This window comes from Rhinolophus sinicus, chromosome 15 (genome assembly GCF_057876585.1).
Source record: "Rhinolophus sinicus isolate RSI-liver-muscle chromosome 15, RSI-T2T, whole genome shotgun sequence".
Taxonomy (NCBI): domain Eukaryota; kingdom Metazoa; phylum Chordata; class Mammalia; order Chiroptera; family Rhinolophidae; genus Rhinolophus; species Rhinolophus sinicus.
This window is the reverse complement of record NC_142515.1, coordinates 129,299,581-129,326,319: the sequence shown is the minus strand read 5'-3', so window position 1 is coordinate 129,326,319 and position 26,739 is coordinate 129,299,581. Positions and strand designations below refer to the sequence as shown.

Here is a 26,739-nt window from a genome sequence, read left to right as displayed (position 1 = left end):
GTATTTGTGGGTGGATTATACTTCTTGCTAATGAGGCAGAATACCACCAATTCTATTGTTATTTTTTCTTTCCTTTTTGGTTAAAGTAATTTAACTCTTCAGAAACCTCATCCATATTTTTAAAAATAGCACTTAAAAGGGCATTTAAATTTTGCTATACAATGTCAATTCCTTAAACTCTTTCTGGGTTCCATGCCAAAACGTATTTAGTAATTTACTATTAAAATTTTTTTCAACAATCTGTCAGCTAATACCTCGATCATGGCCTCCTTCAACCTTTATGAGAGCAAAGACTTGAAGACATCACTTTGGGTTTGTCCAATAGCTTATTCGAGGTCTTAGCTCCCAACACCCCCACCAGTTTTCATGATTCAGTGTTTGGCTCCGCCTGTGACACCATGGAAGCTAAGCCTTGCCCACAGGTCCCTCGTCGGTGTACAACTGGGGCTAAAACAAAGGGTTTCCTTGAATCCACCCACCATCCACGGGCACCACGAGGCCTGCCTCCAGGCGCCCTGGATAGGGAGGCCCGATCCAGGACTCCGTGAGGACGGTAGGGAGGCATTGGGCAGGCGTCCGGCAAGAGAGTGAGCGTGGCGGGCAGCCCGTGCCAGCGGAGAGGGGTGGCCGTGGACGCCCCGGCTCAGCGCACCAGACCATCGAACACGCAACGTTCGGAGGCGCCTCACGCTCAGTGACGCAGGCGCAGATGCAGGGGCGGGCGGCGTCGGCCGGAGACGGTTGGTGATTGGACGAGGCCGGTGCGCGCGCGGCGTCCGTCTGCGTCCTGCAGAGCTGCCGTGACGCTGCTTTTGAAAGGCGCAGCGCCGGCCTCGTGGCTCTCACGCGAAGCGGCCCGAAGTGAGAGGTTGAGGCCGGGAGGAGCAAGCAATGGCGTCTTCCAGCGAGCACCGTGGCCTGAGGCCGGGCCTGCGACCGGGCCTGAGCTTCCCGCCCGCGGCGTCCAGCCGACAGGGCAGGAAGGACGATGTCGGTGGGTAGGCGTTGGGAGGACGCGGGAGGCCGCCAACGGGCCTCTGCAGGTCTCCTGTTACTGCATTTTGTTTCTCTCTTCGTTTTCCCCGACCGCTAGGGGCTTTTCCCGCAGGCAGGCCTCTTTGGCCCTTCTTTCCCTTTGTGTAGCAGTCTTAGGGAAGGGAATCCGCAGGAATGGGTTCCGAGTCTTTTGAAACGAGTCACAAAGCTGTCATGACATCAGTTAAAAAGAGATTTAGCCCGAGTGTGTGTGTGTGTGAACATTTATGAAAACGTGGTTGTGTTTGTTTCAGAGTATTTTTAGTTAACCTCGTACTTTGTTTCTCATTTGCTGCCAATTTTCTTCCGACTTGCAGGTGAGAAGACGCCTGCCAACAATGACTGGTCTCAGAGCTCCCGAGTCCCTAGCTTTGCCCAGATGTTGAAGAAGAACTTGCCAGTGCAGCCAGCAGCCCAGACGGTAACTGCACCCACTGCACATTCCTCAGAAAGTTACACCATGTCGAATATGGCATCCAAGGTGACACAAGTGACAGGTATGACTTGTTTTCCACTTGCAGTAAAACCTAAGTTCTTTAAGACTTTGGGATGGCCAGTAAGTTCTTTTGAGTGTCTGGTTTAAATGATTCCTGGGATATATGTTCATTTATCTGGGGCTATGTCACACCTGGAACTCCGACAGGACTCCCAACGTGAGAGGAAGCCGGTAGAATTTCTTCCCTTTACTGGTCACTTAATTATTTTTTGCCATTCACTGTTCAACCCTTTTAAGTGTGTCTTGTTATTTTGAGGTAAGGCTGTGTTACCTTTTCAGGGAAGAGATTGGACAGATGATGGTTTGTAGTCCACATGTCACTTGGATCAATGTTAAGTATTAAGCAGGAATAAACACAGTTTAAAAATTCAGTTGAATTCACGGTGAGAGGAAATAGAAAATAGTCAATGGGAAGCGAGAAACTAGGTTCTAGACCCGGGTCTGTGTCTTACTCCATTCTAGGCCTTAGTGACATTGTGTGTAAAAATGGCTTAGAGAGCCTCTGAAGACCTTGACATCACTAAAATTCTGTGATTATTTGATACCACTTAATGGTATGTGATAGCCCTTCTTTGCAAACTAGTGTCAGTACTCCAAAAGCCATGTACAGTAACAAAGCACACTTGTCGTTTGTTCCAAAACTGTTTAGTAGAAACTTGTATATAATGAAAACATGTATGACTAAGTGTGTCAGGGATAATCTTACATTTTAGGGGAGGGTTTAGTGGTTTTGCTTGTCTTATTGTCTTTATTTTACCAAATTGACAAGTGTAAACATTTATTTTTAGGTAATTTTCCAGAACCGTTGTTTTTCAAAGGTCTTTCATTTATTTCAAATCCTGTCCTTCCTCCAAAAAAAATACCTAAGGAATTTATAATGAAATACAAACGTGGAGAGATAAATCCTGTGTCAGCCTTGCACCAGTTTGCACAAATGCAGCGGGTTCAGCTTGACCTCAAGGAAACAGTAACAACAGGCAAGTGCAAAGTTGCATCTGGTTATTGCAGTATTGGAAAATATTTTCCTGTTAAAAGCAGAGCATATAAGTGGTACTATATTTAATTATTTCCTATTTTCATGTAATGTGGGGGTTAGATTACTATTTTTGACAAGTGTACTTCAGAAGTTTTTATATTAATATTTAGCCTTTTGAGCCTCTGCAAAGAACTCATACAAAATTTTTATAATTAATGGATTTTAATTTTTTTGCATATGGCTAGTTCAACAGAAATCTTATCAGCCTGGTGGATTATTTTCGATGTAAATACTTGTAGAAAAAATGATGCTTTTTAGGGATGTTAAATATTTAGATTGTGATTATCTCATAACATTGTGAGGATTCTGTGATTTTGATGCCTAATAAAAATTATGGTCAAATTTGGCTTCTGAAATTCAAGGATCAGAGCTGAAGACAGCACATGATTGATACTTGTCTGCAGACCTGTGACTGTTTTCTCCGTTCTCTAAACCTAGTCATTTTGTGACCAGTGACTGGGAAGAACTTTAGGAAAGTGGAGGGATAAGAGAATAATGCTCTCAAGAGGCATTGACAGGCCGAAAATGAGAGTCAAAGAATCACAATCTTTAAAAAAAATCTTTATATGTGTACATACATGTGTGTACGTGTGTGCTGTATACACACACACACACACACACACACACACACACACACACATTTTCAAGTAGTTTGGTTTCTTTAATGGTTTCTTCCTGATAACTAACTTTTGTTAATATGGGTCTCAAAGTTAGAATTTTTGCCAAAGAATTAAAGCTTTTGAGATTTTAGTGGATTGTCATAGTGAAGTCAAGTTTCCAGTCTGTTGTTTTGGATGAAAATAACTAACAGGTGATAGAAATAGGGTCTTACTGTAGAAGGGAATTTCCCTAGGTCCTGTTGCTGTAGGTTGGGTTACTTCATGTGATCAATACTCTGGGCTTAATTTCTGTGTAACTGCCATTGGAAAATGTAAACAGCTGGTCACAGTAAGAAAAAAAAAAAATTGATCAGGGCAGATCTTTATCAATCTGAGCAAAAACTACTCAAAAACAACCCATCAATTGTTAATGGTGTTCATTTTATGTTCATAGTACTAGTTGAAAAATCTGATTTGGTAGATTTGGTGGTGATATCAGCGTATCAGTATTTTTAACACGCTCTACAGGTGATTTTAATCCAAACTAAAGTTTGAGAACCTGGGGTATAAACAGGATGAAGCGTAAATGCTCGGCACTCTGACACAGAGCTCCTATTAACAGGTTTGATGAGTAATATCTCACACATAAGAATCGTCTGGGCCACTTAAACATACAAAATATTCTCAGGTTAAATAAATAGGGAATGGAACCCAGGCAGTCGTGAAGGAAAGACTTGGGAAACTGAGGTCAGACATGGTGGGAGGAAAGCAGTTTTCCCAGATGCAAACAGGAGTTGCTTCAAAACCTTGATGTGCATCTTAAAAAACAAAAACAACAACAACAAAAACCCAGCAGTTAATGTAATACGTGAGAAGATAAGTGAATAATAATGAGGCTTATGTGGAGCCATCAGTAACCAGAGTGGACACATCAGCTTCCTAGAGGTGTCCGAAAGTCCAAATACCCGTAAGTAAAACTGCAACTGGAAAACTCTTTGGCCTGTGAATTTAAGAAATGATTCATTTCATTTTTTACCAGGCAAGTAGGAACACTAGTAAAAGTAATTGTGTAAAGGTAATCCTTCCAGGAAGCTTGGATGAATGTCCATTCAGGTTAATTATTTTGTTTATGCTTTGGTTTTCTTGTGAATTCACCTTCTTCCACCTGCCCACCCTAAGGCTTGATGGGTTGAACTGCTTAGCATGAGTCCCTGGCAGGTGCGCAGGATTTCATCAAGGGCTCCTTTCTGTTCTAGAGCTTCTAAGAGTATCAGGGCACTCAGAGGGGTCAGAAATCCAACTTCATTGGGATGGAAGTTTGAAAGAAGAGCGATGTTGCCAGAGGCTGCACATTTTTCTCTCAGTCGTTGGATAGCTTTTTGGATGCTTGTCATTGTCACGCATTATACACGACTCTATCACTCCATGCATGGCCTATACTCTAAAGTTGGTCCTGCTGCTCGTGCTGAATCTGAAGCTGGCCTGCCTGCTTGAAGGGTCCTCAGAACTAGCTCGGGGCCCCTCCAGCTTCACTTGTAACCTGTGTTGGCCCTACAAAAACCTGATAGGCGAGAGAGCTAGTTTTGCACAGTTTTTGTCCTGGGATGGTTTCCTGTGTAGCAGATAGCTCTGGCAGGATTATGCTGTGAAGTCCTGCAGCATTCACTCTGAGTTCCTTTTCTAGGTAATGTCATGGGACCGTATTTTGCATTTTGTGCTGTGGTGGATGGTGTTCAGTACAAGACGGGACTGGGACAAAATAAAAAGGAGTCTAGATCCAATGCAGCAAAATTAGCTCTTGATGAGCTTCTACAATTGGATGAACCTGAACCAAGAAATTTAGAAACATCAGGTAAATACTCTTGATTGTAAAGTATTTGTAAAATGTAGCATTTTTAAGAAAGAATTGCCTCAAAAATTTATGTTAATGAAGAGTTACATGGCAACTACAAGTTAGAAGTAGCAGAATTTGGATAATTTCCTTCCATTGCTGTCTGATTGATGATGTATTTAATAGTATTTAAAATTGCTCTTGTATATTTCTGCCCCCAAAAGAGATAAACATGTTGCTGAACTGTCTGGTAACTTTTCAGATTCTCAGTAGCTTCCAGTCCTGAAACTTGGTTTTCTCTGTAATTTACTGGATTCTTTTTTTTTTTTTTTTTTTTTTTTAAAGATTTTATTGGGGAAGGGGAACAGGACTTTATTGGGGAACAGTGTGTACTTCCAGGCCTTTTTTCCAAGTCAAGTTGTTGTCCTTTCAATCTTAGTTGTGGAGGGCACAACTCAGCTCCAGGTCCAGTTGCCATTGCTAGTTGCAGGGGGTGCAGCCCACCATCCCTTGCGGGAGTGGAACCGGAAACCTTGTGGTTGAGAGGACACGCTCCAACCAACTGAGCCATCCGGGAGGCAGCTCAGCTCAAGGTGCCGTGTTCAATCTTAGTTGCAGGGGGCGGAGCCCACCGTCCCTTGTGGGACTTGAGGAATTGAACTGGCAACCTTGTGGTTGAGAGCCCACTGGCCCATGTGGGAATCGAACCGGCAGCCTTCGGAGTTAGGAGCATGGAGCTCTAACCGCCTGAGCCACCGGCCGGCCCCTGGATTCTTAATTATGCACTTAACACTGTGTATTTATTACTTAGATGGTTTTAATGCAGTTTTGTGGTTTGCCTATGTTAAATTCAGGAATGCTAGAGTTACTTGAGAAAATAATGGCCTAAGGTAGCATAGCAATTACAAGTATGCTAAGAGTGTAAACCCCAGAATTTGATTGCTCGGCTTGAAATACTGACCCTGGACAGGCAAGTTACTAGCCCTTTAAGCCTAAGTTTCATCATTTAAAGGGGGGGGGGGGGCGGCGGGTGGCAATGATAGTAACTATCTCCTAATTACGTTAGGATTAAATAAGTAATGCATGCAAAGCATTTAAGCAGTGTCTTGTGAATAATACATTATCAAATAATAGTAGTTCTTACTAGACATTAATTAGTTTGCGGAATATGTTAACATGTTATGTATGCTAGCATAGTAAGTGGTTTCTGTCAGTGTTCATTTCATGTTAGGTTACATTTTGGGTTACCTATAAACGAGGCAACTTTGAAAAAGAAAAACATTTCATTTTTTACCTGGCAGATGTGAACAGTAGTCAAAGTAATTGTGTAAAGGTAATCCTTCCAGGAAGTTTGGATGAATGGCCATTCAGGTTATAGTGGTACCTTGGTTTTCTAACGTAATCCACGAGTTCTGAAACATTCGAAAACAGCCGACGCTAGGCCTCAGGATCTTGCACTCAGTGGAAGCTGCATGACATGTCTGACTTCTGAGTCGTGTTTGAAAACCGAAGCATTTACTTCCAGGTTTACGACATTCATAAACCAAAATGTTAGTCAACGGAGACGTTCGAAAACCGAGGTACCACTATTATTATTTGGTTGAGTGGACAAATCAGATTAATTGCTTTGGTTTCTTTCTGAATTCGCTTTCTTCCACCTGCCCACCTCTAAGGTTGTGATGGGTTGAACTGCTTACCATGCCTCCCTGGCAGGTGCACAGGATTTCATCAAGGGCTCCTTTCTGTTCTAGAGCTTCTAAGAGTATCAGGGCATTAACCTATGCTTTTATAAAATTTTTTATTAAGTTTCTTGGGGTGACATTGGTTAGTAAAACTACATAGGTTTCAAGTGCACGTTGCTATAATATGTCATCTGTATATTGCATTGTGTGTTCACCACCCAGAATCAGTTCACCTATGTTTTCTTCTAAGAATTTTGTAGTTTTAGCTCTTGCGTTTGGGTCTTTGATCCAAATCAAGTTGATTTTTGTATATAGTGTTAGGTAAGGGCCCAACTTCATTCTTTTGCATGTGAATATCCAGTTTTTCTAGCATTTTTTGAAAAGACTGTCCTTTCCCGCGTTGAATGATCTTGGCATTCTTGTGGGGAATCTTTTGCGTACACATGTGAGGATCTCTTCCTGGGCTCTCTGTTCTACCCCGTAGGTCTGTGTCTGTCTGTAGTCCATTACCATACTGTTTTAATTGCTGTTGCTTTGTATTCAGTTTTGAACTTAGGAACTGGGAGTCTTCCAGCTTTGTTTTCCTTTTTCAAGATTATTTTGCCTATTTGTATATGGTGTTTTAAAATGTAGACCAACTCATACAGTCACCTTTTCTTTCTTTATTGAAATTATTTGTGCATGATAAACAGGATTTAATAACTTTAGTTTTTATTCCAACTGAGCACTACTCATGTGAGTAAATGCGAAAAAATCCATCTTTCTCTGAGTTTTTAAAGTTCAGCTTCTCTAAAATCCAGAATGCTTATATCTAACAATAGTCGTCATTTACTTACCTAATGGGAGCCCCAGTGTGACATTGCCAGCCTTTCCTTGCTAATTTCTGTATATTCAACCAGTTTCTCATCTTACTCAAAATGAAGTGCGCAGTAGCAGTTCTCTGTTTCCTTTGTCTTTGTGAATGACTCTTGAGAGATGCTGCCTACTTTAGTTGAACTTTTGCTCTTGTCGTCTCTTTATTTAAGCTCTCCTGATCTTTTCTGTTCCATTGGTTTAGTCTTGTACTTTTCTCATTTTTCCTGGATTCCCTAACTTTGGAACCAACTTGCAAAGCCATTTCAAAGAATAGGACTAAAAGCTTTGAAAACTTCAAATGTAGTCTTCCCTCAGAAAACACTCTTAACATATTAACATTCAAAATGATAATTTTTACTTACTAAATTTTGATAGAATATTGACTTTAAATGATTTGTATAGTATTACTGTAAATAGAAAATGGTTCATGAGCATCTAAAACAAGGTTCTATTTTAACGGCGTTTCAAAATGCTGCATCTGTTAACAAAGCAAGCTCTGTAGTAGCATAAGATCAGGAAACCCGTGAATGTGTTTGTCTATTGGTTTCAATATTTGTCAAGGCTTAGCTAATGGATGTCTGATGGCCTAGAGTTGGCAGAAGGAGTCAGAAAACAGTCATTCTTGGATTGCTGTTTTATTATGTAATAGTACAGTATCAGCTCTTTGTAACAATGAAGTTTATGTTTCCTTATATTTTTGTTTTATTTACAGGTCCTCCTCCTATCCCTGCAGAGCCTATTGCTTCGTCTGAACCAGCATATGTTTCCAAAGTACATTATGGTAGATAAGTCCTTTATGGTATTCTTTCTTAGGAGAGTTAGCCCCATTAAAATTATAACAATGCATAGTTAAAATATGCATAGGTATGAAAACATGGGTTAATATTTTATCATTCGAACCTGTCACACATCTACAAAGAGAAGAGTTTCCTTCCATACTCTACTAAAAATTAGAGTAAGGAATGGAGAAAAAGAAATGTGTTTTTTTCTCAATTTTAGGTAACTGCTTTTTTTGAGTATTCTTTGCTTTGGTGGACTTGTCATTAACGAAAACCGGTGGCTTTCTGGTGCTTGGTGGTTGGGACAGTCATGTCAAATAATCTGTTCACTTTTTTTTTTAATGTTAGTTATTTGTCACTCAAGTCCAAGAAAACTACAACTGTATTTATTAGTTGTGTGACCTAGGATCAGTTACTTCTCTATGCACCTAATTTCTTCTTTTGCAAAATGGCCATAACAATAATTACCTCATGGGGTTATTATGAGGATTAAATGACTTTATCTGTGTACTCATCAAATACTTAGATCAGTGCCTGGCTCACTATATGTGTTTACTCTTGGTAGTAACTACTGTAATTTTATTAAAGCACTTTTATCATATTCAACATTATATGGTGGTTATTGTATACTTTTCCCCTTAGGTTATAAATCCCCTGAAAGGCAGAAAATTAGTCTTCATTTCTACATTGTCTACATAGTAGAAATACTTCAAACTTTAATGTTGAGAGTATTTGTAGAACTGAAATGAAAAAGGAAAAGTCTTTTCTTGATCTGGAGATTAGGATTCGAGACGTTTTATGCTTATTCAAGCTTGGTTTTCTACTGTTTTTCTAAGGCAGATAAAGGCTTTGCACATTCGTGTGCTTGCTAGGAGTAAAAGGACCAGACCAGAGAAAATTAGCACATTTAAAAGGTGAAATCTCCCAGTAATTAATTACGTACTTGACCTAACACTCGGAAGAATTGATTACCAGAAGGGCAGTGAGGGACCAATCCAGCAGCAGTGATCTCTTAACATGGGAAGGAGCGTCAGTCTTGCTTTTCAAGCTCTGTGGATGTTTTCATTGAATAGTTGGATAGAATCCCAGATCAGTGATTGGCAAATAGTACCGATTACTGTGGCCCTGAGAAAACAGATGACTCTGTGAGGGAGGAAGAAGATGTGGTTAACAGTACGCTTAAGGAGTCGGGTCAGTTTGCTGGGCTTAGGTCAAGAGTCAAGTGTCAGTCGGAAAAGGGAGGACAAACATCGTCCTTCAAGCTTATGTGTAAACACAGGCGTTGGTGTTACTGCTTTTGAAGAAAAGAGATTTTCACCCACAAAAATCTGAACAGCTCCTGCCGGGCCAGTTATAGAGGGTGTCACTGTTTCCCAGCGTGTCTACTTTGCCATTTTTCTAACTGGACCGTATCTTCATTAGAAATGATATTTTGGCTCTGAAGATAGATTCAAGTTATTCATGATACTAAAGATCACTTGAAATTAGCAACTCAAAATCAAAGAATTGTGTTAATTGGCTTTACGTGTGTCATGTGTTTATCTCATCCTTCATTTCCAACAATTTGTAAGAACATTTTATTTCCTCAGTAGCCAGCACACATTTGTGGGGACAACAATATTTCACTTGCTCCTTTTCATGCACACACATGCTAATAAAAAATACATTTAGTAACTAAGATTTGATTATTTTCACAATATCGATTAGTTCCTTCAACACTCAGTTAAGATCAAGAGAGATTTTGGTATGTCGTTAAAGAACAAATGTTCTTTGATATCGAAGCTTTTTAATATACAGCGAAACATTCTCTTGCCAAACACATAACTCTTGTTCTGTCAGTACTAATTGCAGCATATTTTTCTATTCTATCTCATAACAAAATAATTAACTATATAGGACATGATTAAATAAATTATAGTAGAGTACATGCATTCTACAGAACCATTAAGAAGAATGAGGTAGCGCTAACGTCTACACTTGAATGATGTCCAATACCAAGAAAATGCAAAAGTGGGTTTTAGCGTGCCCCAGGTTTTAGTTCTTAAATTGACATATGCTTATAGGTTGTTTTTCAAAATACGTGTAAGAAACTGGTAATAGTGGTTGCATTTGGAGAGGGAGACTTCTGAATATATATCTCTTGTATTGCTGTTTCAGTAAAAAAAAAAAAAAAAGTTTTAAGATACCACTAAGTTGAATACTGCTTCTCTTGTATCATGAGTTTAGGGGGCTAAGAGGAGCCAAGTTGCTGAGTGCTCCTCGTTCGTATCTTACTACAGAAGGACCAAAACGAATTTATACACCACTTATGATGCTTCGACCGATTCGAGGCAGTTGTAATAATAATCTGCACACCCACATTTTATGCTTCATGATTATGTAAAAGAACATAGCCAGTCGGTCGTCGTGCTTTCCCCCAGAGCTTCATGTTGTCGTTGGCTTTGGGACTCTCCTTTCACTCTTTGATAATGTGACTTTATCTGGCTTTGCCAAGAAGACAGCATTGACAATATTAACAAAGAAAAGTGCAAGTTTAACAAATATTAACAAGACACGTAAATGGACTGCGGGAACTGAGTTGTATGCAGTAAGCAGAATATTAGCTGAGATGCTAACATCGAACTTCTATTGACTGTGCGCCTTTTAATGTAGTAATTATGAAGCAGATATGAAGAACTTCTGTGAAAATGATGATGAATTACACATTTCATGTATATCTGCTGCGTGAGAGCAAAATGGTTTCATCGCTTTTCTGCTCTGAAAAAGTTGCATAGCTTGTGAACCACTTGAAACCTCAGGGACTAGCTATGGTTTACAGCAGAATGTCCAGAAATGCACTGTTAAGTGATGCTGCAACCGCTCCGTCTCTGGAACAGTGGCTCTTCTCCAGGGATCCACAGCATCTTTGTGCAGCGCAGCAGGTGGCCACGGCCTGCCCCACACTTCGAACTCTGTCATGTTTGTGTAAAAATCAGTGGGTGACTTCTGCTGTATATCCGTCCTTATAAAGTGTTGTATAGTAACCCTAGTTACTTAAAACTATCTTTAACCCTTTCAAAATTTGGAACACTTTTAGTGGGGACTTGGAACTATGTCTGGTGTCTAGGGACAAGTGGGTTTTATTGATTATCACAGTGATTGGGGAAGACTGCTGGCATTCAATGAGATGTCGGTTGTCTGGCAGTGTGGGACACTACTGTACAATGCAGAATTGTCTAGTGTTCTTTATGAATTCGGGACATTTCATCAAATTTAAGTCAGTAATATTGTAATATGTAGTATTTTTCATATTTTTAACAAGAAGTTATCTTTAAAGCTCAATAACTTGTGTTTAGAATTGAATACTTTAAAATCCCAATAATGGCATAAGTTACAAACTTGCTTACATATCTTGATAAATTATTAACTCATTCAATTGTGAGATTATAATAGAAATAATAGAGGCCCCTGGGAGAAAGCACAATGTTCAAATTCCTATTGTTTGTTTTTTCTAGAAGGGAGACACACACAGTATGCAAAGATTTCACAGATTGTTAAAGAAACATTTAATCAACTAATTTATAATCATTCAGAATATCTGAAATGTAGCAATTCACTGGCTGCTTTTATAATTGAAAGAGGTAAGTCCAAATATTTGGGATGTGTTAGTTTGTAGAAAAACTATTAAATATCTTAATGATCTTAACTATACTGTATAGTAGGATTTTAATTAACTATCTTTGTCCCTGTTGATAATGTTGTTTTATTAATTTGAAGTGGCCTTTTCTAGTAGGTGCGGGTCATTAAACACAAAGGTTCTCAAAGGTAGGGATAAAGTATACCGACCAGGAACCAATAGAGAACTACAGAATGGTAAAACATAACATTTTCAATAATAACTCTGTTGGAACCACTACCAACCTGAAATCGAATCCCCATCATAGCAAACATTGAGAAGTACTCTATGAAAAGTAACATTTTTTTTTTTCATTTTCAAGTAAGAAAAGATTAAAATAGGAAAAATCACGAACCTTTGATTTTTCTACTGGATATTATGATGTGATTCCGACTACGGTTTATTTTCTATTTACTCTTTAATGATCTAGATTGATCACTACTTAAAAGTACTTGAATTTCATATTCATCTCTGAATAAGATATTAAAGAAGATATAAAAACAATTTGAGATTTGGTTCCTATTGTTAAGGAGTTTTTAAGATCTAGGTGGGAAGAGAAGATACAGTTGAAAGTCTAAGATACAAGTTAAAAATTGTTTTCTGAAATCCAAAAATGCGTGAGAGTTTATAGATCGGAGAGAACCTATGGTTAAAATCTTTGGTAACTAACAGATGAGACTTAAGCTGGATGGAACTTGAAGGGTTAGTGAGGTTTGGATAAATATAGGAAAAGAAGACAGTCTTAGAGAAAGACCTAAGGGAAGAGAGCAGCAGTGAGAAAATTGTTTATGGGAGAGAGAGAACTTTGTAGTGTAGACAAGTATATAATCGGAAGGAATACAAAATGTACTTAGGTTGATAAAATATTACCAGATTATGGAGTGACTTAAAAACCAGTCAAACGTTGGATTTAGTGAGGTTGATACTAAGCAGTGAGAGATTTTTGAACAGGGATTGAAAACGTACCATCCTTGTCGGAAACAGCGTCAGACTCAGCTCTGTTCCTTAAATCACTTTGGGCAAATTAAATACTTCTCTCCCTGCTTCAATTTTCTTCTCGTTTCTGAAAAATGGCAATAATAACCTCTACTTCATGGAGTTGTTAGGATTCAATATGATTATGTAAAGTATTTTGCACAGTACTTGGTGTTTAGTAGGAGCTTAATTTATATTTGTGATGATTAGGATAATTGACAGTTAAGCAATAAGGACAACAAACAATTTAAAAAATATTATAGGCATGGAATCTGAATTAGGAACTCACGGCTAAGATGGCTGTGATGGAGTACCTACATTAGAGTTGAGATAGCCATGAACAGGAAGAGAGAAAATATGTTTAGAAAATAACATCATGTCACGGTTACATAGGAGAATGGTGTTTCCATACACACAGGGGATCTGGAAGCTGATGTGAAGTTGTGTGGAGAAGATCATGGCTGAGAATAATAAATCTGGCTTTAGAAACATGCTTGTGAATGGGGTGGGGAAAGCCTGAGTAAAATCAAGTACACATTCCTGGAGTAACTCACACAATCGATACACACGTCAGATGGATTGTGAGAAACCCCTGATAGGTCCTGCCCAGCCAGCCTGTCTCCAGTAGGGTTGGTCACACAGTCCCTGGGACGGCCATTTCATACTTTTCCTTGGTTCTCAAACCTCCCACAACTCTCGGCCATCCTTGCTGTCAACGAATGGCCTTGCCTCATCATTTTAATTGGGTAAGAAGCTTGTCAAATCCTCACTTCCTTCTGTCCTCTGCCACCAAATCTGTGTGCTTTCCTGCTCTTGTGTCCGTCTTCCCTGCAGCAAAAGTGGAGGAAGCCTCCCTCCTCCGAAAGACTAGCCCCTCCACTTACATTCTGATTTCCATTCCCTCTCACAGCTCAGTGAATTCCTTCTTTTGGTTCTCCCCTTTTCCCTGCATTATCAGACTTTAATATCTTCATGAGACTTTGGAAGTCAAGTTACAAAGTTGAGAAAGAAGCTGAATTCTTAGCTACACCATTGTCCTTGGTAAGTCAGAACTTACATTGACACCGTGTAATTCCCTCTTGCCACCCCCACTCCCACCCTTGCTGAAGCAGCTACACTAGAGATAATGGAACTTTATTTTTCCCATCTACTCCTCCTCCTCCTCTAGCTTTTTCCGTCTCAGTAAATGGCATTCACCCAGTGGCTCAGACAGACTGAAAATCTTGAATCATCCATGATTATCCTTTTCCCTAACACCCTACAATGTATGTCTAAGTCCTTTTGATTACGTCCCCAAACTCTCTCTGATCATTCTTTTCCATTTAACCTTCATCATCTGGGACTTCACTCATCGTCTCTTACCTGGACCACTATAACCGGCCCCTAACCAGCTCCTTGGACCCATGTACGGCATCCCCGCGTAGAGACGTGATCCTAAAAGGTAACCCAGTGTGCCTTCTCCTTACCTTTAGTAGCTTTGCCACAGTTCTTGGGTAAAAGCCACAGCTTCTTAGTGTGGTTTCTGATGCCTCTTTCTCTGACCTCGTCGTAATCCGGTCCCTTCACCCCCAGCCCCCCGCCACTTTCTGAATCACCTACACTGATCTCAAACCAGGGTCCACACAAGCTATTTCTTTTCACTGAAATACCCTTTACCTCACTCCTTGTGCCGCTTTGTCTTCATCCTGAAGCTTAAATTGCAGTTTCATAGGGATTTTGCAACTAGTCTGCATGAGGTAACTCCCTCCCGTCCCGCCCCCCCTTATGCTTTTCATTAACCCCATAGTTTTTCCTTCAAGGCCTTATCACAGTTTCTGGTTTGTTGAGTCTTTTTTCTGCCTCTCCTATTAGAAGCATCATGGGGGCGTGCCTGCTTAACATTTCACTCCTAGCATCTGCCAGGTACTTGTGGGACCTCAATAATTCTTGTTGAGTTAATGAAAGTCCTTTAGGTAGTTGCAAATGTGAAGCTGAACTTTGAAAGACTAAGACTAAAACTTCTAAGAAATCGTCAACACTGAAATAAAAGAATGAGCAAGATATTCAGAGAATATTTAGAGAAAAAAATGCAGTGAGCTAGTGATTAGGCTATAGAAAGACCGCATAGTTAGGATGTGAAAGGAGAAAATAATTGTTTCTCTTCCGAGTGTAGTTTCAAGGAAATCTCAAATAGGGCATAGCGATAAGTAAATGGAGCAAAACTATTGGAAAAAACGTAAGGTGCTAGTTTCTTCAAAAAAGCAGTTACAGTAAAACAAAGGAAGAAACTATAATTTGGTTTGTGGAGAGTTTGGATTAAGAAAAATTAGAGGCATTATATATAATTTTTTTCATACAAAAGTAAAATGGCAAATGAAGGCTCTTAGCAGCCAAATAAATCAAGGTGTAAAGAAATCAGATGCATATTTGAAAACCAAGTCTATCTGGTGATTCTACTTGTGGTAAAAATATAAATGAAGTATCACAAGTGTAAACATCTGCCTTTTTAATTGAGATATTCCTGAAGTAGTTAACAATTTTTGCTTCTTAGAATTATTTGATAAAATTGTGGAATTATTTTTCCATTTTTTGGTCAGTATATTTTACTAACTTTAAAATGGTTGACCATAGGGAAGGGGCAGGTCAGAATAAGCTGCTACTGTTAACTTTTCAGCTGGACGGTACGAAGTCGTAGCCATCGGCACAGGGGAATACAATTACAGCCAGGGCATTAAGCCGGATGGCAGGGTGTTACACGACGCGCACGCCGCTGTCACAGCAAGAAGATCTCTCCTTAGGTAAGGCCACAGATCTGTTTAATGCCACTGATTATTAATGCTCTCAGCTCAGAGGAACTACATATACGTGCCTTTATTTACAAATGCAGTTTCACTGATCTTGGAGCCAAGGATGTGACAGTCTCTTACGTATCCAGGCCATCTGTTACTTCCACGTCACTTTTGGAAACCTTATCATAGGAACTGCAGTGTGTAGTCTGTGGATTTTAGTGGATTTATTATCAATATCTTACGAATCTGGTTTTAAGAGTCCTACAACCTTTTTTAGATAAAAATACCATCTTTATTACTGATGACAGTAATTGGAGAGCATAGCTTCAGCTCTGCACCAGGTAGGCTAGGTAATTCTTCCCCCTGAATTAGCCATGTTTGTCCAAAGGCAGCACCAGAAACCGATAGGTTTCCACCCATGAGGTCTGTGCAAAGTTTACCACGTAGCCCAGAGCACATAAGGTGACTTGTATGCTGGCAGATCTCAAAGAGAAGGAAAGGGCTGAGGTGAGCCTGCCTAGTGTCTGTTTCCAAACTCATCTGTCGCTTTGCTCCATGCGGGATTGAACAGCAGATGGAGAGAACAGTTAGGAATGTTACTCTGCAAGGCCCTTCCCATGAAAACATGAGATGTGGGAAATGGGTGCTACGTCCCTCAGCATCCCAGCTTTTGGTTCTCTTACCCCATTGAACTTAATTTTTATAAAACTTTTTGTGGAGATTTTCATATACTCACAAGTTGTCATAAGTTGTCACTTGTGAGTGAATAGGATAATGAATTTCGTCACTCAGTTATTAGCATTCTGATGCCATTCTGATACCAATATCCATTATCAGCATATCTAGTTATGAGCAATCTTCCGTTCTTATGTAATCTATGCACCCTCACTTTTTGTTGGTGTTTTCTTTGCTGGAGTATTTTAAAACAAATTTAGGCATACTACTTTACCTGAAAAACTTAAGTATGTATCTGTAATAATAAGGAAAGAATCCTGTAACCTTAGAAGGGAGGCTTGGGGCAAGTCCACGAAGCTAATGCAACTCATTGTCCTACGTCCTCCTTGGTGCTTATTCAATTATTCGACCTCTTTAAAGATAACCTCTTGTAGGTTTATTTCTTCCCATGCTTGGCACTGTTGTAGACTGGTGCTTAATTTTTTTGTGATGTGCATATTTCTGATGATAGGATTAAAAGCATCATGAATTTTTTTTAATAAGCAAAATAGTATTTGTCCCTGATTTGATTAGTGGTGCCTTTCAGGAGGTCTTCTGTAATTCTTAATGCAGCCAACGATCGTCACCGTAGCCTTTCTGTGCTCTTGTGGTTTTGTCATCAGAACAGCTAAGGAGCAGAAACCGCTGTTGTCTGTCTGTCTGTCTTGGCAGGCAAGGGGAAATAGAAGTGAGGCAGCCAACTGACACTTCACCAGGAGGCAGGCTGGGAGCTGGGAGTAGGATTGTCTGAGAAAGAAAAGGGAAGAATGAGCAGGGAAGCACGTCTTTTGCAGGAGATGAGAGTTGAGGACTCAAATGTGAGATGACAGTGGAGCGGTCAAGGACTGGTGATTTCAGGCAGGTCACGGGGCAGATGGGGCTCCATGAGCCTGAGGACGCCTCAAGGGACTTCATTAAAGAAGGCTCAGAGTATTTTAGGAGTTCTTGTCAGCATCAGAACTTCTGACAGAACAGGCACATTGCTCATGACACCTAAGAATATGATGCTCGTTAAGATACATTTTTAAATTTTATGACTTGATAAAAGCATAACCTATTTATTTTAGGTACTTTTATAGACAACTTCTACTCTTCTACAGCAAAAATCCTGCTATGATGGACAAATCAATATTTTGCACAGAACCAGCCTCTAGTTTACTCACTCTCAAACAGAACGTCCACATTTACTTCTATATGAACCAGTTGCCTAAAGGATCAGCCCAGATTAAGTCACAGTTGTAAGTATTATGGAAGTTGTTTTTAAAAGCAACACGGTGGCCATTTGTCGGGCATTCTCTATCCCTTTGGCAAGTAAATTCATACGTATCCATCGTCTCCCTCCAACGTTGGTATGTTATTTGTAGACTGCAGGAGGCCACCAATTCTTTCTCCCTCTCTCTCCCTCAGTCTTACCTGTTACTACTACTTAAATATTCCGTGTACTTTGCACTTACTTTCCTATGCTATTGCAGATCTCCTTTCTAGCTTTAAGACTTCGTAAACTTTAGGAAAGAGTGGATTTATGCACTCTTCACATATTCATACAGGAGTTAAGGAATATAGTTTGTTTTTCTGGTCAGTGTATGGCCAAAACTTCGTTATCTTGATGAATGGGTAGATTCAGCATGAAATTTCAATAATACAGACAAGCACAAAGAATAAAGTAAAATTCACTTCAAGTCTGACCATCTAGAGATAATGGTGGGTAATATTTTATTAAAAATCCTTCCAGTAACACCTTTGAAAACAAGACCAATGAGGGTTCCTGGAGAGAAACTTCAAGAAAAATAATTTTAGAGTTTATTGTTTTAACATATTTTATTGAAGATGAATCTTGAATGCAAATTGTCACTTTTTTTCATTCTCTCATTTTGCAGTTTTTAAAATTTTTCATACAGAGAAAATAACTCACAAACTATGGTGGGAAGAACAATTAGGTTTTTGTTTGCTCTTAAGGGACATAAAGAATGGCAATAATAAGAAATTTATGTTTGTTGGAAGGTCTAAATCTGGTTACTTTCTGTTTGGCATTCATCTTAACCTTGCTTCGGGTTTGCATCTGTCTCTGTTACTGGAATTAAGCATATCTGAGAACAATTCTTCGGTGGATATATTAATAGATTTTACTTTGCCAGCTTTGTTTTTTAAAGGAAGACACTTTCTCTTCTTTCTCTAGGCGTCTTAATCCACATTCCATATCTGCGTTTGAAGCCAATGAAGAACTGAGTCTCCACGTGGCTGTTGAAGGCAAAATTTATCTGACGGTCTACTGTCCTGAAGATGTTGTTAATAGAGTAAGCAGCATGTCCTCAAGTGACAAACTGACAAAGTGGGAAGTGCTTGGTGTACAGGGAGCGTTGCTGAGTCACTTTATACAGCCAGTTTACATCAGCAGCATACTCGTTGGTGAGTGGGGATCCAGTACCTCCTGGCTCTTTTACACATAAACACACCGTATTTTTTTAATCAGTAAAAAATCAGGCTTTGCATATGGGACGCTTTAAGGTAAAAAACCAGATTCACTGTTTTGTTGAGCTTTTCATTTTATGGTAACTTGTAATCACACTTAGTATAATGTGACTTTTGTCATCTGATCAGGAGGCCAAGAATTAATATTTTTACATTAGCCAGTTATATGTATTCTGTCTTGAACTTTAGTTTGCACAATATTCAGTTTTTCCCCTTTCTTTTAGATGTTTCCTTGAACTTCTCAAATATAATAGCTAATATTTAGTTATCCCCGAAATAAGAAACATATTAAATACCCATTTAGGTTCTTTCCTACCCTTATACGTTTTTCATACATTTCTTTATTATCTCAATCCGTCTGAGTAGGAAGTAACTAGAACACAAAAATAAATAATGTGAATTAGTAAATATCTCTTACTTAGGTGGGGGATATTACAGAATGCTGTATTTATATTTGAGTGGTTTTCCAGACATTATCTCATTGACAGACAATTCTGGGGCTCATTTCTGTAGTTTTCATGAAGCCCTAGGTATTTCAAAGTTTTAATTACTCTGGTGAAACAAATACTACCATTATGTGGCTCTTTTTTGCTTATATTTTGGTAGCAGTTACACATGCAAGCTTTAGATCCTCACATGGCTAATGTCTTTGTTTATAGGTGGTGCTGTTTCTGTTCGTGTGTGTGTGTGTGGGTGTGTGGGTGTGTGTGTGTATTTATACCCATGTTTTAAGGGACTTTTCTTGTAGGTAATACTTTTTCAGTTGAGTATGTACGAGTGTACAGACTGTTGTGTTTTCTTGCCACTGTTGTTTGGTTTGGCTTTAATGAGTTTTAAATAGGAAAATGGTTATTGTTTGTTTAGTTTTCTAATATTAAGCTTATTTTCTTTTTATAGGGAATACATTGCTTAGTTCATAATTCAATAGATTCAAAAGGTATTCGGTGAAAAGCCTCCCTCCCATTGCAGTACCCAGGCACCCATTTTACCTTTGTGGCCTCCATGTTTGTGACATAGTTTGTTGCTTTTCTTTCCAAATATAGTCTATGCTTATAGAAGTAAGTGCACAATTTCCATTTTTTTTTTTTTTTTTTTTACGTGAATGGGATCATACAATTTTATACTCTTCTGCATCTTTGTTCATTTAACAGTATATCTTGGAAAGTTTTCCCTATGAGTATATAAAGATTTCCCTCATTATTATTCATGGCTTGCTGTATGGTATTTCTTTGTATAAGTGTACTATAAGTGTACCATTTATTTAACCAGATGTAGCTTGATGGAATGTTAGATTGTCTCTGATCTTTTACAGCTGCCAAAATGCTATAGTGAATGACCTTTTTACATTGCTTTTTCACACATTTTAAAGTATATTTGTAAGGTGAATTCCTGGAAGAAGAATTGCAGGTCAAAAATGTATGCAATTTTAGAAAATATTACCAAGTTACCCTCCAGATCTTCCGACTAGCAATTTTACATGAGAGTGCCTGTTTATTCACACCCTTAAAAATGGTTTTCTCTAACTGCTTCTTTTCTTAGATTTAATTTGATTACTAAAGTTCGTCTTTACCATGTTTTCTTTTAGTCAGTTCATAACGGGGGTGCCAAAACAACGTATACACATGACTTGTATTCATCTTTTGTTATCGGTATATATTGAGTATTACAATTTTAATACAGTTTTTTTCCTTTCTTAAAATGTGTATACGTTGTTTTGGCACCCTCTGCATACTTTCTCAGGCACTTCAAACTTACATCAACCTTTAGGAAAGACTCTTTTTCTTGATAAATGTCTCTAAATTATCCAAGAAATGTCTGTGATTTTTCTAGAATCACAGATTTAGCTTTTAAGGCTTTCTTTTGTGGGGACGGTCTTTTTCCTGCGAGCACAGCCTTGGGAGCTTTCCATCCCCCTCCCTCCTCCGATATCTTATCGGAGCAGTTTCCCTGCGAGCACAGCCTTGGGAGCTTTCCGTCACCTTATCAGAACAGTTTCCCTGCGAGCACAGCCTTGGGAGCTTTCCGTCCCCTCCCTCCTGTGATACCTTATCGGAGCAGTTTCCTTGCGAGCACAGCCTTGGGAGCTTTCCGTCCCCTCCCTCCTGCGATATCTTATCGGAGCAGTTTCCCTGCGAGCATAGCAGTTAGAGGCTTTCCCATCAAAACAGTATTGAGTGGTCACAGCTGTTAGGGACGGACCTCCCTGGCACCCCGGCCAGATTTAACCAATCCCTAGCGCCGCAATAACAATGGTGCGAATCCCCCCCCAAACCTGGAGGCCTAACCCTATAAAACAAAGCGCCCGACCCCAGTAAGTGCTCAGTCTTTGGGAACAATCCCGCTGAGCCCGCCGGCGTAATAAAGCTGTGTTCTCCCTGATCTCTGCGTGCCGCTTGAGTCTCTTGGTCTCTGCCGTTTTCCGCAACACTTTGACTTTTGTGAAGAAAAATCTTTTAGAATTTGTTATTTGTATGATGTAACTCTGCTATATTTTGTTTCTTAAAAGGATGGATACAAATTCTTTTAAAAATTATTTGGTATTAATGATTTGGAACATGGACTTATTAACAATTAGATCTTGTCATTTTGACTGTCATCTTGCACGTAGCAATGGAGACACCAGGTAGCTGTAAAAACACTCGAAGTCTGTAAAATTGCTTCTTCCTTCTTTCTTGGCATATTGTGGGACACATTGAAAACTAATTTGTTGGTGTTCTGTCTAGGGTAATGTAAATGATTTTAGTGTGTTTCAATTGTTTGTAAAAAATGCAGATTTCTGAACCTCTTATCTCTATGTGGGGGTGGGAGAGGGCGAGGAGTTTCAAGGCTAAAGACTATACATTGTAAAAGCACTGCCATGATTCTGATTCAGATGGTGTGATGGCTCACTTTGAAAAATATGCATTTAAAGTATGAGTACACCAAAACGGTGTGATTTGGATAACTAAAAGAATCTGAAGAGTTCATTGAACTTTGTTAGTCATCTAGTACAGCTTCTCACTGTAAACTCTTTTTATGCCATTCCTGATAGAGGATCATCTCACCCTGGTTTAAAAGCATCCAGTAATGTGGAATGTGGGCTTTAATCAATCTACTCCATTAATGAAATAGCTCCAATTGTTTAAAAACAATTCCTTCTTATTTAGAATGGAAATTTGCTTCCCCTTACTCCTGTACCAAGTGACAATATAGATTGAGTCTGTTTTTTATAATGCCTTGTCCTCTTTTCTCTGAAGCCGTACAAAATCCTTTGCAGTTCTTCATTTTGATTCTTAGAAACCTAATTTAATAGATCAGTTACAAATGAAGAGAGTATTATATTTTAAGACTTCATTTAACTTTTCAAAAAGTTTGCAGAAATATATTTTATGTTGCAGATGTTCTCAGATGTTCCTTTTGTCATTTTATGGTAATATTTTTCTTTTTTAAGAAAAAATCTTAGGCTTGCATTTAAAAAGGCATTTACTATTAATTCAACAGAAAATAATATAGTAATATGGAAAAAAATCACTTTGCTTAGATACTTAAAAATAGTTGGATTTATATTTTTCCAGCTTTTAAAGGTATATTTTGCCTTCGGTATCCTATTAAGATAAGATCATCTGTCTGAATACTTCAAGAATGTGTGTCCAGAGGTTATTTCCACCCAGGGACCCTTTTCATGTGTTGATTTGAATTGTACAATTGGAATGTAGAGAATACTAAATGCTGATTCCCTCCTAGTGAAGGAGTCTGTTTTAAACACAGTTCATGGACTTTTAAGAACCATTTGATAACTTTAGAGGTTCTGGTGTGGATTCTTGTCTCTTTGTCAGATCAATAATATGCGGTCCAGAATGTTCCTAAAATATTTGAATCATTCAGTTTGCTAGTGAGCAGAGCCTGAGCTTTTGGGATTAGGTTCAGCTCTGACAGCCATATCTGAGCATAGCCAGTACTTGGAATCTCACTGCTGTTCTGCTACGCCTGATGCTCTGAAGTCAGGTGCTTTGCCACACTGACCTTGGCCTGGCTTATATTAGGAGGTCAGCAGACATTTCAGGAATACATGCTTTCAGTCAGCCTGGTTTATTTTTGAAAGAGCTTTTATTTTTATACTTAATGCTAACTCTGCTGCCTGGAACACTTAAAAAGTAAATTTGATCTGTCACTTTTTACTCTTTTTGCTGCCCTTCATGCTCTTCTAGAAGCTTTTACAGTAGGCAACTGGCAGTGCATTACTGTCCTCGTCCCTAGCGATTCTGATGTGCATCCAGGGTTGATGACCCCTGCTCTCTGTGACCTAACCTCTTATACTCCTTTCTCATGTGCCATTTATTGAGCCCCCTACTACATGCTAGGAGCTGTGCGCACTTACCGACTCCCTTGGGGCACCATCCACATAAAATACAGATGAGCATTAGAGACACAAAGACAAGGCACTTCCTGCCTTTCTGTCTTCACCTATCCAAATATCGTTTGTGTTTCACAGGAACATGGTGTGTTTTCTCCAGATGTTCTGTAACACATGGGTGACAGTGTTACAACATAATGCCTCAGACTAAATATGCCGTTCCAGATGTGGTATGACCAGGGCATCGTTCTTTAGTGATATTGTGTTGTGTTCTAAACCTGTGTTCTAATTAACGCAGCTTCAGTTTGTATTAGCTGTTTCAGCAGCCATTTCTGTTGGCTTTACTTATGGTAGACTAAGCTCCTGAGACATTCTCTGCATGAAAGCTGTCAGGTCAGGTCTGCCATAGTCTTTAAAAGATTTACCCTTTGATTTTAACCTGAGTTTCATGTTATTATTTCAGATCATTTCAGATGAATGAAATACAAATTTTCCAATTGAGGGATATAATTTTAGAGATACATTTTTTCAGAAACAAGATTTAGTCTCAAGATATAACCAAACTCATACCTCAGATACAGTTCATAATAAAAGTTACATATAGAAGGGAAAAGTAAAATTTCTAATAAAATATTAATATTCTTGATTATGTTCTATTAAATTAGCTTTTACACCACCCCACTAAAACATCTAGGTAAAACGATTTGATGTTTAAGTAGTTTTAACACAGAGTTTGACTTGTAGAGTTTTTTTTTTTCTTTTTCCAAACATGTCTTGCTATTTTTAGACACAACCATTGTCATCATCACATTACAATATGCCTTAGTCTGTTTGGGATGCTACAAAAAAATACCATGACTGGGTGGCTTAAGCAGCAGACATGTGTTTCTCACAGTTGTGGAGGCTGGGAAGTCCCAGATCAAGGCACTGTCAGGTGCAGTGTGTGGTGAAGGCCCACTCCCTGGTGCACAGATGCTGTCTTCTCACTGTGGCCTCATATGGTAGAAGGGGAAGGGCCTCTTATCAGGGTGCCCATCGCATTCATGAGGGCTCCACCCTCATGACCTAATCACCGCCCAAAGCCCCACCTCCTAATACCATCACTTTGGGGGTTAGGGTGCAGCATATGAACTTTGTGGGGACACATTTAGTCTGGAGGACAGTGCGTAATAAATACATAACATTTTCTTTTGAACTCATGTCTTCATTATAGATTGTGGTAACTATTCCGCAGACCTTATTTCTTCCCAACTTTTTTTCTGTGCACAAGCATATCGTTAGCGTTCATTTGTCAGTATCTCTTGCTTGGGAACATTCAGAGAGAGGAGTGCTTAGAAAAAAGGTGTTATCAAAAGCCACTCATACTCTTTTTACATCATCTCTAGTTCCTAAATAGTCATAATAATGTAAGTCCAGTAGCTGTCTCAACAATGTCAATGATGTGGACACAAAAAGAAGGAGGGAGGTCTGCTTCAGAATCACTAACTTAAATAGGAATGGCTGTTCCCTACCTTCAGTTCTAAATTTGATGCATCCCACTATTTTATACTAATAACATTGCATCTTTTTGAGGTCTCTTCTTCAACAATTATTTTATCTTGAGAACTCCAAGCTTTTGCATGGTATTGCCCACAGTTTTAACCAGAAATGGTCAGTCAGTGTATTAAAAACTTTGTGTTGGGAAACTAGAACATTGTAATACTGTAACTTGTAATTTGTGGCCCTTAGATGTGGAAAAATGGCTGACTTTCACCCACTTTTTGTCAGCCATATTTATCTGCTGCATTTGTGCTGATTTCATGCTGTGATCTGAGCACTCAAGACAGAATTGCCTATTCTTTCCGGCAGAGCCTGGAAAATGTGCCATGTTCTTTCTGAGTCAGTTGTGGCCCTTTGCTTTTATTCACTGGAATGTTAATTCATCATTTTCTGTAGAAGAGTCTTTTTTGAATGGACATTCTGACTGCTGTCACCATGTCCTGGTTCTGGTAAAGAGTAGAGAAGTAGCTGCTAAGAGTGAAAGTAGGAAAGGGAAGGTCACAACATGAAGGATAACAAAATGGACTTCAAAGTCTTTCCCATTATTTTTTCCTGTATAATCTTTGGAAAAGATTTCCTGTATTGACGTTGTGGTGTTCTGTTTTTGCTTTTTAGGTGATGCGAATTGCAGTGATACTAGAGGCTTAGAAATTGCTATCAAACAACGTGTTGATGATGCACTCACTTCAAAACTTCCAATATTTTACTTGGTCAACCGACCTCAAATAGTTTTAGTACCTTCTGCATATCTACTCCAAACAAATGTGGAATATAGATCCTTGAGTTTGAATTGGGCACAAGGGGACAATTCTTTGGAGATTGTGGATGGCCTAAGTGGGAAGATCACTGAAAGGTTAGCACAACTAATTTCTTGTAAAATCACATATTAAGTGAAAGACGACATTTTAATACACTTTTTATTCTAACTTTTTTTGATACATTTTTAAAAAATTCTCAATAACAGTAATAATAGTTTAATTAATTGAACGTGACTATGTTGCAGGCATTGTACAATTAAAATTTTTTTTTTTCTGATGAGAAGACAGGCCTGGAGAAGTTACATAATTTACTGAAGTTGCTAAGTAAGTGGTAGAGCCAGAATTCAGAATCAGTTTCCAGAACCTGTCTTTCTCCAAGCATCGTTTCATGACCGTTTGCATTAGAACCATACAATGTATTTGCTTTAAAATTTCTCCTTCTGAATCTGAATTTCTGGATTTAGGACTCAGGAAATGGTATTTTTGGCATGCTCTCCCAAGTATTACTTGTGTGCAGTTAAGTGTGAGAACTGTTGTACTGTGGTATGCTGCCTTCTTGTAATAACCCTGTAGATTATTGTCCTTTTACAGGTAAAGAAACTGAGATTCAAGCTAGGTTAAATATCTTGCTTAAAGTCACCCAAGTAGTAAGTGACACAACTGGGAATCTGATCTGGACATTTTATTTCCAAAGCCTTTGTTCTTACACGTGATACACTGTGTTTTAGACATTTCTTTGTGATACTCCTACCATTGATTATGAAGTAAAACCTAAACCCTTCTTTTAGTGTGAGGTAATGAATAATGTTAAAAGTTTAAATGCCTAAATTTGCTTTCTTTGTGAAAGACAAATTGCAACCACATACAAATGTTTCTTGGTACAAACTCAGTCAAGCACACTAGTGATTATTTTAGCTTGAATGAATTATGCTATTTATGCTTTGAATCATCATAAAGAAGTGTATGACTGTTAATAACAAACTACACACTTGCAAACAAAACAGGTCTTTTATGAAAGTTAAAAAACTACAAACATATGACGTGTGATAAAAAAATACAGTGAATGTTTAAATAAAAAACTTATTACAGTAAAAGGCACATTGCCATTAATTCCCCCTCAAAATACTCCCCCTTACTTCGAACACACTTATCCCATCGTTCTTGCTACTTTCTGAAGCAGTTCTGGAAGAATTTTCATGAGTGTCTTTTGTGCTG

At 38.8% G+C, this 26,739-nt stretch overlaps 1 protein-coding gene across 2 annotated transcripts in view; it reads left to right on the top strand.

Annotated features, from left to right (window-relative positions):
* The first annotated feature begins 1,243 nt into the window (after nt 1–1,243).
* ADAD1 (adenosine deaminase domain containing 1) overlaps nt 1,244–26,739 on the top strand; it is a 33,053-nt gene continuing 7,557 nt past the window's right edge. Inside the window, exons 1-9 of one of the 2 annotated variants that reach the window (XM_019741384.3) lie at nt 1,244–1,532; nt 2,320–2,508; nt 4,851–5,018; nt 8,247–8,315; nt 11,808–11,933; nt 15,597–15,720; nt 17,493–17,663; nt 18,602–18,831; nt 25,382–25,619. In XM_019741384.3, coding sequence (XP_019596943.1) covers nt 1,415–1,532; nt 2,320–2,508; nt 4,851–5,018; nt 8,247–8,315; nt 11,808–11,933; nt 15,597–15,720; nt 17,493–17,663; nt 18,602–18,831; nt 25,382–25,619 — 1,433 coding nt within the window. In that variant the 5' untranslated portion in view covers nt 1,244–1,414. The remainder of the gene's footprint in view (nt 1,533–2,319; nt 2,509–4,850; nt 5,019–8,246; nt 8,316–11,807; nt 11,934–15,596; nt 15,721–17,492; nt 17,664–18,601; nt 18,832–25,381; nt 25,620–26,739) is intronic. The other variant, XM_019741385.3, reaches the window with a different exon arrangement.